General features: G+C 34.1%; 1 protein-coding gene across 2 annotated transcripts in view; it reads left to right on the top strand.

Annotated features, from left to right (window-relative positions):
- Nucleotides 1-12,309, top strand: part of mEFG1 (mitochondrial translation elongation factor G 1) — a 178,673-nt gene that overhangs the window by 5,651 nt on the left and 160,713 nt on the right. For both annotated transcript variants that reach the window (XM_085819001.1, XM_085818999.1), the window contains exon 2: nucleotides 4,722-4,751. In XM_085819001.1, the coding sequence (XP_085675127.1) occupies nucleotides 4,722-4,751 (30 nt within the window). The remainder of the gene's footprint in view (nucleotides 1-4,721; nucleotides 4,752-12,309) is intronic.

The following is a 12,309-nucleotide window of genomic DNA, read 5'->3' as shown; positions in this document are numbered from 1 at the left end:
TGCACGCTTAAACGCCTATGCGCATGCATCAAAGCGGCGCATGTGCAGAAAGTTTTTAGCTTTGAGGTCCGGATTATGGGTGTCCGAATTAACGACTTTTGACTATATAACAGTAAAGAAAATATAAATCATCTATTGTGATTTTGACCTTTTTTGGTAGTGTTGAGTTATCAAGGCCAGATTAAGAAATGCATGAATGTATTGCATATGCATATATATGTGTATATGTATACACACACATACATTTATACTTACAGAATCTTATGTATCTTACAGAAATCTTATGTATTATGCACGCATACATACATAAGATTTCTGAATCCAGTCCTGATAACGGAACAGTATCTCTTTTTTTTTTTTTTTTTTTCCTTAATTGAAGGTAATCTGAAAATTATTTCTGGATTCTGCAATAAACTGTGGTTTAGGAAGATATAAATAATAAAATTGAATCTGCTTTAAAAAATATACTTAACATTGCTTAAAGTTCAGTATATGTATCTTTTTAATGTGCAGTTTTAAGGACAAGTGATAAATGACCTTCTTTTAAGTATTAGATTGTATGTCTGATATGGATGTAGTGAATAGGAGGAGAAAATTCAGTATAATACGAGGGCCATCCAGGAAGTAGATTACGTTTCCGTCTGTGTCCGCTAGGGGCGGGGCTAGCGCGGCCATCTTGGGGTCAGAGCGTTGCGCAGCTCAGTCTGCATCTAGCCGTGCTAGTGAGAGGTTCGTGCTGTGCTCCGTTCAGATACTGTGACGGTTTGAAATGTCTGCGTTAATTGAAAATCCCGCGAGCTGCGAGGTGCGCTCAGTAATAAGGTTTCTGACTGCAAAAAACTGTAAACCGATAGAAATCTATCGGCAGCTTCGTGAAGTGTATGGGGACAACATTATCACTGAAGGTGGAGTGCGTCAGTGGGTCATAAGATTTCAAAATGGCCGAACCAATGTTCACGACGAAGATCGAAGTGGGAGACCCAGCATAGTGACCGCCGAACTTCTCGAAAAAGTCGATGCTAAAGTCCGTGAAAATCGAAATTTCACAATAACGGAACTTTCTTTGAGTTTTCCACAAATTTCGTGAAGTTTGTTGCACGAAATCATCAGCGAAAAGCTTGGTTACCACAAGTTTTGTGCAAGATGGATTCCAAAAATCTTGACAGAGGACCACAAAAATCAGCGAATGGCTGCAGCGTTGAACTTTTTGGACGCTTACCATAAGGATGGTGACTCTTTACTCGACGCATCGTTACTGGTGACAAAACATGGGTGAAACATGTGAACTGTGAAACGAAATTGCAATCAATGCAGTGGGGGCACACAAGTTCTCCCCAAAAACCCAAGAAATGCATGCAAACAATGTCGGCAAGGAAGATGATGGCGACTGTTTTTTGGGACAGAAAAGGTGTAATTTTGGTGGACTTTCTGGAAAGAGGCACTACAATAAACTCTCAAAGGTATTGCCAAACTCTCCAAAAACTCAGAAGAGCAATTCAAAACAAGCGCAGAGGAATGTTGAGCTCTAAGATCTTGTTGATTCACGACAACGCCCGGCCCCACACGGCAAATGTCACTCGTAAAGTTCTTGAATCTTTTAAGTGGGAGTTGTTTCCTCATCCGCCGTACAGTCCCGACCTGGCACCGAGCGACTTCCACCTATTCCCAGCAATGAAGAAGTGGCTGGCTATGCAGCGTTTTGATGACGACGCACAGCTGCAAGAAGAGGTAACGAAGTGGTTGAAGGCGCAGGCGGCCGAATTTTTCGACGAAGGAATTTCCAAGCTCGTACATCGCTACGATAAATGCCTTAATTTGTATGGTGACTATGTAGAAAAGTAGTATTTGAGTGTGGCTTTCATCTGTATATAATAAAATTTGTTTCCTATACTTTGTTTATTTTTTTATTCCAAAACGTAATCTACTTTCTGGATAGCCCTCGTAGATATCATAAATTATTATTACATCATATAGAAACACCACAAAAAATTATGTAAGTATTTTACTTTGTCAGCTGCGATAAAATTCATTAAAAAAAGTAATGAAACTAGACGTTGATTTTAGTTATTAAAATGTAAATTTGGTATTTACATATTATTCCATCATCCACTGGCAGAAATTTCAGCAGTGGTCGACAATCATTACTATGAAATTTTAAAGGACATGGTCATCCATGAATTGGTACTAAATCGTTGATGGCTGGTCAAGTCTATAATAATTATGTACTGTATATTTTTTCACCTTCTTTGAATTCAGAAATGGTAAACATATATTTACGTGTGCTCCATTACAATTTTTGGCGATGCATGGACACCCAGTTTGTGCAATTCTTTGACTTGTTATTTTGGCTTCGTGTAATGGTGATTTTTGCGCCAAAAATCGGTGCTGACAAAGCCAAATTAACAAGTCAAAGAATTGCACAAACTCGATATCCATATCCATATTTACTTATTTTCACTTCACAAAAATCGGAGAATTGTGCACTCCCTTGACTTTGTCCATGTACACATCGATTTGTTTTCACTTTAAAAGTCAAAGGAGCAGCCAATTCTGCACTAGAGCCAAACAAAAAGTATATAGTCTCAATAAACTACATTTAAATCAAATAATCAAATAACATAAAAAAGAAAATTCATCTTCGCACTACACATAGGAAATATCCACTTATCTTATTTAGAAATTGTCATGTCTTCATTCAAACGAAATTGCTTTACTGCATCCAAAAACTTCCTAAAATTATCTAAACTAGAATCTGTATACTGGCATCGCCACATAAATTCACAAAAATAAGAGTAAAAAATATCCTCCGTAGTGCTGGTATCCTCAGACGTTCGATCATACGCATTCCCTTCATATAAACAGGACACTTATTTCAGCCATTTTACTTGTAAACCAGGATTTCTTAAACTAGGGGTCACGGGACCTGCAGCAGGGGGTCGCCAAAAATTTTAGCAGTTCTGATATTTTTTAACTTATTATAATAATTTTACAATTAACAAATATTTTTACACAATTTATCTGAAAATAGATAAAGATAAGACAATACATACAAAGAAAAAAATGAAAACGTTTCGACGCATTCTATTTATAATATAAACATTCATTTTCCTTGCTTTGAACGTGACGCTGTCATTTTGTCTGTTACTTATTTAAAATTTTCACATTGTTCTATGTCTTAAAATTAGAAATTAAAGTTAATGACCTAAAACTGCAATAGTATATTGCAATACAAGTGAAAAAATTGACAGTTTTACTCATTCGTGTGTCGGATTTGCACAATACTTCTGGGGTCCCAGAAAATTTTTGTAAATATTATGGGGTCCTGGGGATCGTGACTGAAAAATGTTTTAAGAAACTCTGATGTCAACCACAAAATAATCACCATACTTTCTAAGCAACATCCAATAAACAAGCCCTTAATCTTTTCCCATCATTCAAATTCACCACAATTACATAACCAGTTACCTCATAATAGGGTTTGCATAGCATTCAACTACTCAGGTTACCATAAATGAAACAACAAATTCATGATAATCGAAGGGGCACCCTTCAATATACCTTAACAAAAGAAGTTAAAGGTGTTTTTCAATCTTTTCATTTCAATGTATTGTTGAAATAAAATATTAACTAAATCATGAAAAAAAAAATATTTGTAATTTGTTGCTCTATTTGAAAACTAATTATGAAATTTAATTTAAAATTGTATATGTATTTGATGTAATAATCTGTTTCCTTTCTATGTAACAATGCTATAACTTTATGATTATCAATCCAAGACATTTTTATTTGAGAGCCAGTCACTTTCCAAGTTGCTGGAAGTTTTAAACATTAGGTGTTTACTTGATTTCTATTCTCATCATTTTAAAAGATTCCGTACATAAAATTGTCATAATTTACCTCACAAGTAATATAAATAATTTCCATTTTCTCACAGAAAGTGTCCATGAAAGCATTTGTTCCCATAAGTCTTAATGTTCTTCTCTGTAAACAAATCATCTATTACTTCTATTACAGAGAAACAGGAAAATTAATATTTGATTAAATTGAGCCTTATGACTGTAAGGGCTGACGAGACTACAGTAAATAATTTCTATGAATTGCGGAAGAATTTAATTAAAATTAGTAGATCTCTCAATTCACATTTGAAACTTCTTCAAAATATTTTTGTCTGGCAGGTTAAATATTATACAAATTTAATAACATTTATTTTTCTTAGTTAAGTCATAATTACTTTTTAATTTATGTCTAGTCATCCTTATCCATTAAGACTGAATAGTTCTTTAGTTAACAGTGCTCCTTCTGACTGCAAAGAGGTTATGAAAAAGAGAAAGATCCAGGAAAAAAATCTGAATCTGGTGGCATATTATGAAATAAAAAGTAAATTTTCCAGACATCATATTTAGCATTTTTTTCACCTCTAACAGCTTTATAAATGAGACTGTAAAATGGGTATTGCTTGCTCTGTTATAATAAGTTTTTTTTTTTTTTTTTTTTTTTTTGTGTGTGTGTATGTGTGTGTGTGTGTGCATGCGTGGGTGGGTGGGTGTGGGGGGGTATGTGTGGGTGTGTGAAGCAAGTCTTTGATGTTCCCAGTTATTTGATGTTTGATTACTTGAAATAAATGTTCCTATTAAACTTTATAAACCTCAGTGTATAGCATGTAAAATATGATTTTTGCACATTTTAATATTATTTTATATATATATATATTTTCCTTTCAGAGTAATACATGGCGACATGCTTCTGTAATAGTAAGTTTTCTTCCCTTTATTTATTGTATATGTAAGTATTAGAAACACGTATCTTTACTGTGTATTTTAAAGTACATTTTGTAAAAAGTTAGCTTTCTCCTCTTCCTTAAAAATTGCCTATAGTGTTAAAAGGGTATGTTAAACTCTGAAAGATAAATTTAACTGAATCTTGATCTTTGAATATGTGATGAAATTGTATAAAATTAAGAAATTCATTCTGCAGGTTTTAAAATGTTAAAAAGCTGATTTATTGTTCAGCAGTCCCAGTGAGTTGAGCAAGTGACAGTGGTAAATTGGCCATTTAATCATCGAAACCATTTTGGGAACTTAATTGGAAATTTTTATTATTGAAACAATCAAGCCAAAAATAAACATATTTTTAATGATAAATTGGGTTGAGCAGAATTTTGAGGAGTCAGATCATGCAGTTGATTTTTACTAATATAGCTTCCAGAATAGATAACTGTAGTCATGAGGCTATAGGACTCAAGAGGCTACTTGCCTGGGAACTGTTTTGGATACCAGGCTAAGTTGGAATAAACAGGCTAACAAGATACTGGGTATTGGCAACATGAGAAATAGACTGCTTAAAAGGCTTACCAGTTTAAAATGGGGTTCTACCCAAGATCTATTCAGTACCACTTATAAATCTTATATTAGGTCTGCTTTTGAATATGGAAATGAACTTCTCATAACTGCTTAAAAAAGGCTTATGAGTTTAAAGTGGGGTATTGCCCAACATCTACTCTGAACCACTTATAAATCTGATATTAGGCCTGCTTTTGAATATGGTGCTGAACTTCTCATAACTGCTTCTGAGTCACTATACAACAGGGTTGAAACTACTCAAAATAATGCCCTGAGAATCATCCACCAGTGGAACATTTTCTGCTCCTGTCCAGGCCATGCAGTTGCAAACAAATATTGAGCCTCTGACTCGTTGAAGAAAAATAAGAGCTGTCAAGTTGGTCGAGAGATTGATGAGGTGTGATGATTTCTGGAAGATGTACAATCCTGCAGAGCTTAAGTTAAAATCATATGTAATCTACATTTTTACATATGGCAAATGAAGTGTCTGACTTATTTTTATATCCCTTTTTTTTTTTAACAGACAGCCATTACTTGAGATGTGTGTTTCTAAGGCATTTGAACTAGGCACATTATAATTTAGACTTGGCTCTACTGGTATGTAAAAAATACTGTACTGAGATGGAATTGAGGATGACTACTTTGGCCATTATTGGAAAAAGATATCCAACAAGCACTGGCTGCATGTGTACACCGATAGTTCTGCTATAGGTGCTACTAATAATGCTGGTGCAGGGGTTAACTCTAGGCATGTTAGTGGCTCTGTTGGTGTGAATCATACCAACTGTGATGCTGAAGTGGCTGCTGTCTAATGGCCTTGACTGAAATTGGTAAAAGAGATGATCAGTACATTGTGATATTTATCGATTCACTGACCACTATTAAAGCAATTCTTCAGTCATGCTTTCAAATAGTGGGTCTGTTCTAAATTGTCAGCTTATGATAAATTCTGTAATAAATAATGGTCACAATCTTACTCTGCAGTGGATCCGGAGTCATTGTGGAATCACATGTAATGAGTTTACTAACACTCTGGCCAAGGCTGGATCTGTTCTCCCTTGACCCAATCATCCTGATTGCTATCACAGTGCTAAGAAAATGATTGAAGTCAGATGGAGCTCATCTTCGAGAGAAGAATGGGGACTCGGTGAAGGGGAATATTTGGGGTTCCCTAATAGAGAATCCCATTCCCTGTGATAGCGCCGCTAACGTTGGTTAACCTAGACCTGTTGGTTTCGCTAACTTTAGATTTAAAACTGGACATGACTACCTCATGAAACACCTACACAGATTTGATATAGCAGACCTTCCATCTTGCCCATGATGTGATATTGATAACATGTGTGGTGACCATTTGATCACATGTTCTTAGTTTAATGATGTGGCAACAGTTAATGCTGTCGAAAATTATTGTGCTTTTTTTTAATGTTTCTGAACTGTATTAGGCTGCTCATCACAGAGTAATGGTAGTCATGCCTAGATCTGGCATAGGATAAAAATAAATAAATAAATAAATGACTGGAGCATATAACCATAGTGTCATCTCTCTGTCCTGGCTAATATACAGTAAATTGGCCATGATAAATAGCTGATGCTTTTATGTACAATTAAGCTGATTGCTGCTATGCTTCTGCACATAGGCGAAAAATCTCAATCTTTTCGCGGTAATCGGGTCTGCCCAAATGCATTGGTTTATTTCCTGTTTTTGTAAGATCTTGCATTTTAATCTCTTGTTTTTTAAATATTACATGACAGTTTCTAAATATTACATACAAGCAACATGCAAAGCACAAAACAAAATGGTGAGAATGTTTCTAGTAAATAAAAAAAGAATGTCAAAATTTACATCTGAGGAAAAATCTTAGAAACATTCCTTTCTTCCTGAAAATGAGAATAAGATTATTATGACAGGCTTGAAACAAGAGCTCTGCCATCATTGAAGGAACTGTAATTAAATTCATGAGCTTCATTTTAAAATTACTAAAGAACCTCAATTACCCAAGGTACTGTTGTTGTTATTTCTAATCCTCCAATTGATCCAACTTTTTTAGACCAATTCCATAAGTCCAGATACCTCTAAAATGTCTAAAAAAAAGGGGGGTTTCAGAAAAACCTTGTCCAAGGTAAAATCAAGACAAAATAAAATATGATCAGATGACACTAGAGCAGCATTACACTTGGTGCAGGTCTTAAAAAACTTTCTGAGTAAAAATATATTTAAGAGTGCCTCTTGGCGAAAATTGGCAATTGGCCACCAAGGCACAATTTCAAGATGGCTGCTACACAAAACCAAAATAACAAGTCAAAGAATTGCACAAACTCGATGTCCATGTACACATTCATCTATTTCCACTTAAAAAAAAAAAAAAAAAAGGTCAGAGAATTGCACAAACTCAGCATTGTGCACTCCCTTGACTTTGTCCATGTACACATTGATCTATTTTCACTTAAAAAAAATCAGATAAATAATGACATCATATAATGTTAAGACAAAATTACTTGTCACCAAAATTGAACAAAGTTTATAGCCAATTGATGATCAATTAACTGCATTTTAAATCATACACTGAAATAACATGAAAAAGGAAATACATCTTATCGCATATAGGCACTACAAAAAGGAAATATCGACTTGCCATATTTAGAAATTTCTGTGTCTTCAGTCTGTGGCACACAAAATTCCTTAACAGCATCCCAAAACTTTAAAATATTATCTGACATAAATTCACAAAAATAAGAGTAAAAAATATCCTCCATAGTGCTGGACTGTTGGTGGCATTTCTGCATGAACCTTTTTTGCAAGAAACCCATTCTAAGCCATCTGAATGATCTTAATGTTCGACCATACGTATTTCCTTTGTATAAACAGGACATTTATAATGACGACTAAGTAAACCATTTACACACCAGCCAATTAATGCTTTTTTCCTTTCATTCCAAATCGTGCAGAAACTTCACATTAATTATATCGCATACAGCCATTTTATGGTGTACAGCACAAAATAAGCAACATACTTCCTAACTGACATCCAACACAGAAGTAAGCCCTTACAAATATTTTCCCCATCAGTTAAATTCAATGCAGTCATGCAACCAATCACGTCATAATAGAGTTTCCATAACATTCAACTACTCATCTTACCATAAATATAACAACAATTTGGCGATAAATGAAACAACACAATCTAAAGTGCACCTTAAAATAGACTAACCACATTCTGCCCTTGTTCATAGGAGACACTCCTGAAGTGTCCACTGGCCAAAATGGCATATGCAAGTCTTCTGGTTTCTATGACCCACAAAAAAATAGGGTGCTACCAAGGCGATTTCTCGAGTACCAGTCGTATACTAGAGGGATACTCCAGAGATCCTTAAGTGATTTCATATACTCAGAGAACATCTCAGTATAGGTGCAAAGCATATCTGACTGGGAAGTCTCTAAAGCAGCAGTCTTTTCCCAGAGTGTCTGCAGTCTCATTGCCACTAATGCCCACATAGGAGGGAATCCATTGGATGTGCACCTCGGAATTAACCAATAGCCTAGAGAGTAAGTTCAGGATAGACCCAAGGTGCTGCTTTAGATATTTAAAAACTCAGTTAATAGAGACAAAATTTAAAATCATGTCGAATTTTCTTTTGACAAGTTTTTTTGTAATTGTTTATTTGAAATGATAAAAATAAAGGCTGAATTTCTCCTATTGACATTTTCCAACTCTTTTATAAGTAGATAATTTTTTTTTCCTTTCAACAAATAAACCACATGAAATTTTATTTTGTGACAAAAATATTTATGAAAAAGTGGAATAAACCAAATTCTATTGAAATTTTGTTAAATCTCATACAAGAGTTTTTGTCTGACATTATTATTATTTATAAAAATTCTTGTTCCACTTTCTTTGTAATAATTTTATAACTTCTTCAGCCATTATATGATCATGCCTATTTTTAATCAACAAAAGATCCTTAGGAAAAGCATCAAAATGTTGCTCTAAAACTTAAAAAGCTTTGCTTAAGGCTGGCTAAAGACATGCTGCAGGCATGGCTTTGCTTAGTGCTTCAGGCATGGCTAATTTTTACTTTATTCACATTTCATATTGATCCTCTGCACCATACTCATCAATGTGATTTTTTGGTACTTTTCCTTTTCACCAGCGCAAATCTCGTCAAGCAGACTTTATTGGCGACAACATACAGTATACACATAAAAAATGTCAACAAATGTTAGTTCTAAGAATTTACTTTGAAAGCATAAGCATTTTAATATCGTTTAAAGTTTTTTAAAAGCCAATAAATAAAGACAATAAATTTGTAAAAAGACATTAATTTAAGAATTTACTATGCTTTCATAGTTCAACATCCTGATTCACCTGTTCATCATCACCTGACCAAAATTAGAATCTCACGTAAACTACGTTACAAAAATCTAATTCTCTCAGTAATTATCTACATTAATTTCAAGTTAAATCTTAATTTGGAATACAAGTTTAAATGCAAGAATTCTTACAAATAGCTTACTCAGAAATTGTGTAAAATTGCAGTGCTTTACTTCGCTAGTGCATTCTCTTTAGAATTGATGAATTTAACCCTTGACTTTGTCTTTTCTATATTTTTGCCTTCGGGTGAGCAGTGTGATTGCATCCTAGTTGAACCGCGAATGGCATAAAATTAGGATGTCGGCTTAGGGCATAAAATTGAACTATCTTGTAATAATTCTATGTAATTATATGCCAGTATTGAAAGAAACAATCAAACTGATAAGAAATGGCTGCGACTTGTTTTGAGAATGAGGCATAATAGGTTATCAGCAAGGATATACCGTTTGGCATCAGTTGTACCATTATTGGCGACTTTATGGCCTGCGCCAGCAAAACAGAAAAGTACTGATTTTTTTTTCCATTTATGGTCCATGGCGGAAATGATTTTATCATCATTCAAATTTTAAAAACTTGGTTCCTTATTTTATACATTTAGGCATTTGAAATGTCGTTACTTACGGAAAATACTGTCGACCATTTTTACCTATTAAAGAAAAGATGCCAAACTACATGATTTTTTGCCAAAAATGGAAAAGTCTTCTTTAAACACACTGGGTTTGGTGTAATTTTGATTACACATGTTAGTTATTATTCTTGAGTAAAGACTCCTTTTTTCCCCTGTTTCACGCATTTTCAAAAGAAAAGAAAAAAAAAAAAAATTTGGGGGGACCTGCCTACTACAGAAAGCATGCTGTTGAATATTTCAAAGTTGTGGAATCTTACCGGCAATTAAATTAAAACCTATCAAAAATAATTGCTTTTACAGTATATCTCTTTAATAAAAAATAACGGAAATTTTTAATGAAAAATTAAATATAAATAAATGATAATATAATAAATTTGAAAGAATAATGAGAATAGAATGTTTTTTCTTGTACAGTCAAAAGTCGTTAATTCGGACACCCGTAATCCGGAATGATCTATAATCCGGACCTCAAAGCTAAAATCTTTCTGCGCATGCGCCGCATTGACGCATGCGCATAGGCGTTTTACTCGTGCGCGCAAGACATTTACGACTGCGCATATGCGTCTGCGCAAGTGCAGAATACGTTTTCGCGTGCGCGTTTAATGTATAACGAACGGTATAAGCTAAAATTATCTAATTATCTATTTCAGTTAATGTTGATAATTGCGTTGTTCCTTAATCTTCGAATTGGATCCGGCTTATTATTTTTTGCAGACTGTAAGAGCAATTTTCTAAAAGTAAGCTTGAACTTTCGATTATGTCAAATAGAATTTCCGATGCTGGAGCTCCCAAAGGATCTAGAAAACGAAAGTATGTTTCAATGTCCATCAAACAAAAACTAATTTCTACAAAAAATGGATAAAAGCATATCCTTTGTTTATCTAACCGTTCCGAAATCTGTTTATCAATTTCACGCTGCTCTGCGCGGGGGGGGGACGTCGCGGCGCGCAATGAACTGGAAGTTGATCTGTCAACACTATCGTTATCTTCAGGGCAGATGTTTTTATTTTATTCGGCTTATAATTCCTTACTAAATGTAGTATTTAATTTCGATGTACTCCGTCTTTATACGATTTAAATCAAATTCCTCGTCATTATAAATATCACGAATACAAATCAAATAGTTTTCTGGTTGCAATTTTCTAATTTCGGCTATGCGTAAGGTATGCTTTACGCATCCGCGCGTTGAAAGAAATGTTTAATAAAGTAAACAAATAAATATTAGGCTTCTTTTTTGGTAAATTTTGATACCCTTTAGATCATAATTGCTCATTATTTTATAAATTACGGTTTCATATTTTTAATTTTATAATTTCTGCATGCCATCTTACCAGATTTAAACTGATGATCTATAATCCGGAAAAATCGATAATCCGGAATCGCCGAAGTCCCGACGAGTCCGGATTAAAGACTTTTGACTGTATTTAGTAAATGTTTTTTTTTTTTTTTTTTGGTTTGGCATGGTGCTGTCTCTTGTGGTCAACGGGATTTTCCGTAAGTACCGAAATGGCATCTTTAACAATTTCTTTGAATCCTTTTATCTCCTATGAATTCATTGTCAGCTTCTGCTTGGCTGTTAGCATAGTTTTCTCTTTTCCAGTTCTGTTTAAAATTTTATCAAAAGATCAAGCGATTGCCTCTTCTTCCACAAAATCTCAAACTTGAACTGATACATAAATCAAATATTTCATTGTAATTTGTTACAGTGTAATGTTTTGTCTTTGTTGTTTACAATATGCAAAATGAGTTCCCCTGTAATTTTGTTTCTAAGCTTCAATGCCATCTTAATTTATCATTTCAATGAAGACAGAACTAGAAGACAGGATAGTCACCTTTATTTCCCCTTATAGCAGCATATTTTCATCTGAATAACTTAAAACATTTTCAGTAATCAAAATGCCTTTTTAAAGCAGATTTAATTTCTTTAAATGTTGCTTTACATGTGAAACAAACTCGGAGTAAAATCACG

The sequence above is a fragment of the Stegodyphus dumicola genome, chromosome 6 (assembly GCF_044657685.1).
Source record: "Stegodyphus dumicola isolate Sdum_Otavi_A_Nest chromosome 6, ASM4465768v1".
Classification (NCBI taxonomy): Eukaryota; Metazoa; Arthropoda; class Arachnida; order Araneae; family Eresidae; genus Stegodyphus; species Stegodyphus dumicola.
This window is presented reverse-complemented; position numbering and strand designations above follow the sequence as displayed.